General features: G+C 33.9%; 1 protein-coding gene across 1 annotated transcript; it reads right to left on the minus strand.

Moving 5' to 3' along the window:
* Positions 1-7: 7 nt before the first annotated feature.
* LOC110444224 (ras-related protein Rab-1B-like) lies at positions 8-2,179 on the minus strand. Its single transcript, XM_021488622.1, has 5 exons — positions 1,892-2,179; positions 1,615-1,693; positions 1,173-1,220; positions 873-920; positions 8-360 (listed from the first exon to the last, which is right to left on the minus strand). The coding sequence occupies exons 1-5, from the start codon at positions 1,897-1,899 to the stop codon at positions 205-207; spliced, it is 339 nt and encodes a 112-aa protein (XP_021344297.1). The 5' UTR covers positions 1,900-2,179; the 3' UTR covers positions 8-204.
* Positions 2,180-2,252: the final 73 nt, after the last annotated feature.

Below are 2,252 nucleotides of genomic sequence, written 5' to 3' on the forward strand. Positions count from 1 at the left end.
TTATTCTTATCACAAAATGCTAAGACGCGAAATCTGATCCAGAAATAAAGTAACGAAAAATAAGGAAAAGTGATATCAAAGCACCATACAGGGCACCCTATCGAACATCAGAGTTGGTGTTTAGAGTTAGTGATCAATCATAGATTAGTGGATAACTGTCATCTGTGTTACAAAACTACCATTTACAACTGATTACCGTGATTACTAGACATTTATAGGAAATGTTCCAATACTTACAACAGTGTCTGAACATTGTTTGCTTACCATGTCAGTGACGTCATAGACAAGCATAATGCCGTGCGCCCCGCGGTAGAAGGATGCCGTGATGGTTTTGAATCGGTCCTGTCCTGCAGTGTCCCACTATTAAGTTGAAAATATGTTAAATAAATCTCACATTCGAACACGCAGGCTTAAACTCATCATTATTCCTTTATAGAGGGTTCTTTGTTATCAATGGAATATTGTTCAAAGATCGTTTTTATATAAGGAAATATTTTCACTGAAATGGTGAGGACTTTATCAGTTTAGTATTGTTCTAAAATAGTTATAATGAGTGGTATGACAAAGAGATGCGATCATTGACGAACTATTGAAATGAAATCAGCGATGTACTATTGTGTATCGACAATCGAGTGACCGGGGAGTCGAAACGATCTAGTGACTGTCTAACATAACCTTGTATACGTAGCTGGGATTTATTTTGACATGGAATACTGGTTTAAAAATACGAATAAAAAATGACGTGTTGTCACCAAAAGATTTTAAATTGTAACGTTTAAAATGGTTTCAAATGCATATTTCCTCCTTTTTTTAAATGATTTCTAGGTTGAGCACTTTAGACATGATTTTCATTCAAAGCAATATATACTCACGACTTGTAATCGGACGACTTTGTTATCAACGTCCACCGTTCTGATCTTCTACAACAGAAATTAAAAAACCTCTGGTCAAGCAATTTCATTGTGCGACTTTCTTAACGTATTGTACTCGTTAATGATTTAAGGGAGCCAGGTCTTTAATTGTGTTCCATATATCTATTTTATTGTAAATATTGTTAATCAAAAACGAAAAAAAAGACAACAAGCAAAAATCAATGCAAATTATTATTTCAACAAAGCACAAACACATTATAACTGCATGAAATCAAAGTTAATAACAATAAGTAAACTTACGAAGTCTACTCCTATCGTAGAGATGTAGGTGTCTGAAAATACGTCATCCTGAAAAATAGAGGCGAAAAATTTCATGTTGTGATATTAACTATTATAAACTCCATAATAATCTAGAAAAAAAAACTTCGAGTGTAGAAATGTCAGCATATAATATTTATACGATGTGATATAGCTCCGGGAATCGCATAAATGTGAATAAAGTTATTTGTACACGGTCATAGAATACCAACGTTCGAGTCATGCACAAAATGGCAAACACTCACACACGCAAAACATTAAACGGAGACTAAATTTAATGTAAACTAACTGTAATTGTACATATGTATCACTTATGTTATTAATATCATTAATAATCATTATAGATAGCCCGGATAGGTAGATGCGACTTTCTGTTTCTTAGAACAATAACAATACCCTTAAACCTGAAGGTTTGAGAACTTACCGCGAACCGGAGTAACAGGGAAGATTTCCCTACACCTGAGTCGCCTATCAGCAGGTACTTGAATAGAAAGTCATACTCTCTGCAAAAGACAAAACAAATCAGTTTGCTTTATCTAACATTAGAACAAATAAATGATTCATTGTACAAAAAAATAATCTACAAAATTTCTTATAAACATATTCTATGCCTTCCATTGACAAACACGTCCATATGTACAATAAAATATAAAAATGATGATGTCCATTACAAAGTGATAGACAAATCAATAATTACTTACTTGTCCATATTAATGATACTGGTGTCAAACGGCTGTTTTATTGGTTTGTCTGTCCTGTGCTCCGTCTGTATGTATTATAGGTATTACATGATTTGGCCCTGTTTATATACAGGCCTACAAAACCCGATGACATGGAACTTACAACGTTGAGTTGGAACATGACTCACGGCGGTAAACCTAAATATAGACATTATCCGTGTAGGGGAATCCCCTTTGTTAACGATAACAGACTATTTCATGTACACACAGTAATACATGTTGACAAACTATCGCGTATACACTATATATAGAGGATACCCGCTTTATGTGTTTAGCTATTGAATCCGATCAATATGCGTCTGACTTAATCGATATATATATA

Source organism: Mizuhopecten yessoensis, unplaced genomic scaffold (genome assembly GCF_002113885.1).
Source record: "Mizuhopecten yessoensis strain PY_sf001 unplaced genomic scaffold, ASM211388v2 hete_36066990, whole genome shotgun sequence".
Taxonomy (NCBI): domain Eukaryota; kingdom Metazoa; phylum Mollusca; class Bivalvia; order Pectinida; family Pectinidae; genus Mizuhopecten; species Mizuhopecten yessoensis.

Excerpts from the sequence above, each read along its gene's own strand:
- LOC110444224 (XM_021488622.1), bottom strand. Across the intron at positions 1,221-1,614 it reads CCCTGTTACTCCGGTTCGCG|GATGACGTATTTTCAGACAC; the intron begins GTAAGTTCTCAA and ends TCTATTTTTCAG. Across the intron at positions 361-872 it reads AAGTCGTCCGATTACAAGTC|TGGGACACTGCAGGACAGGA; the intron begins GTGAGTATATAT and ends TCAACTTAATAG.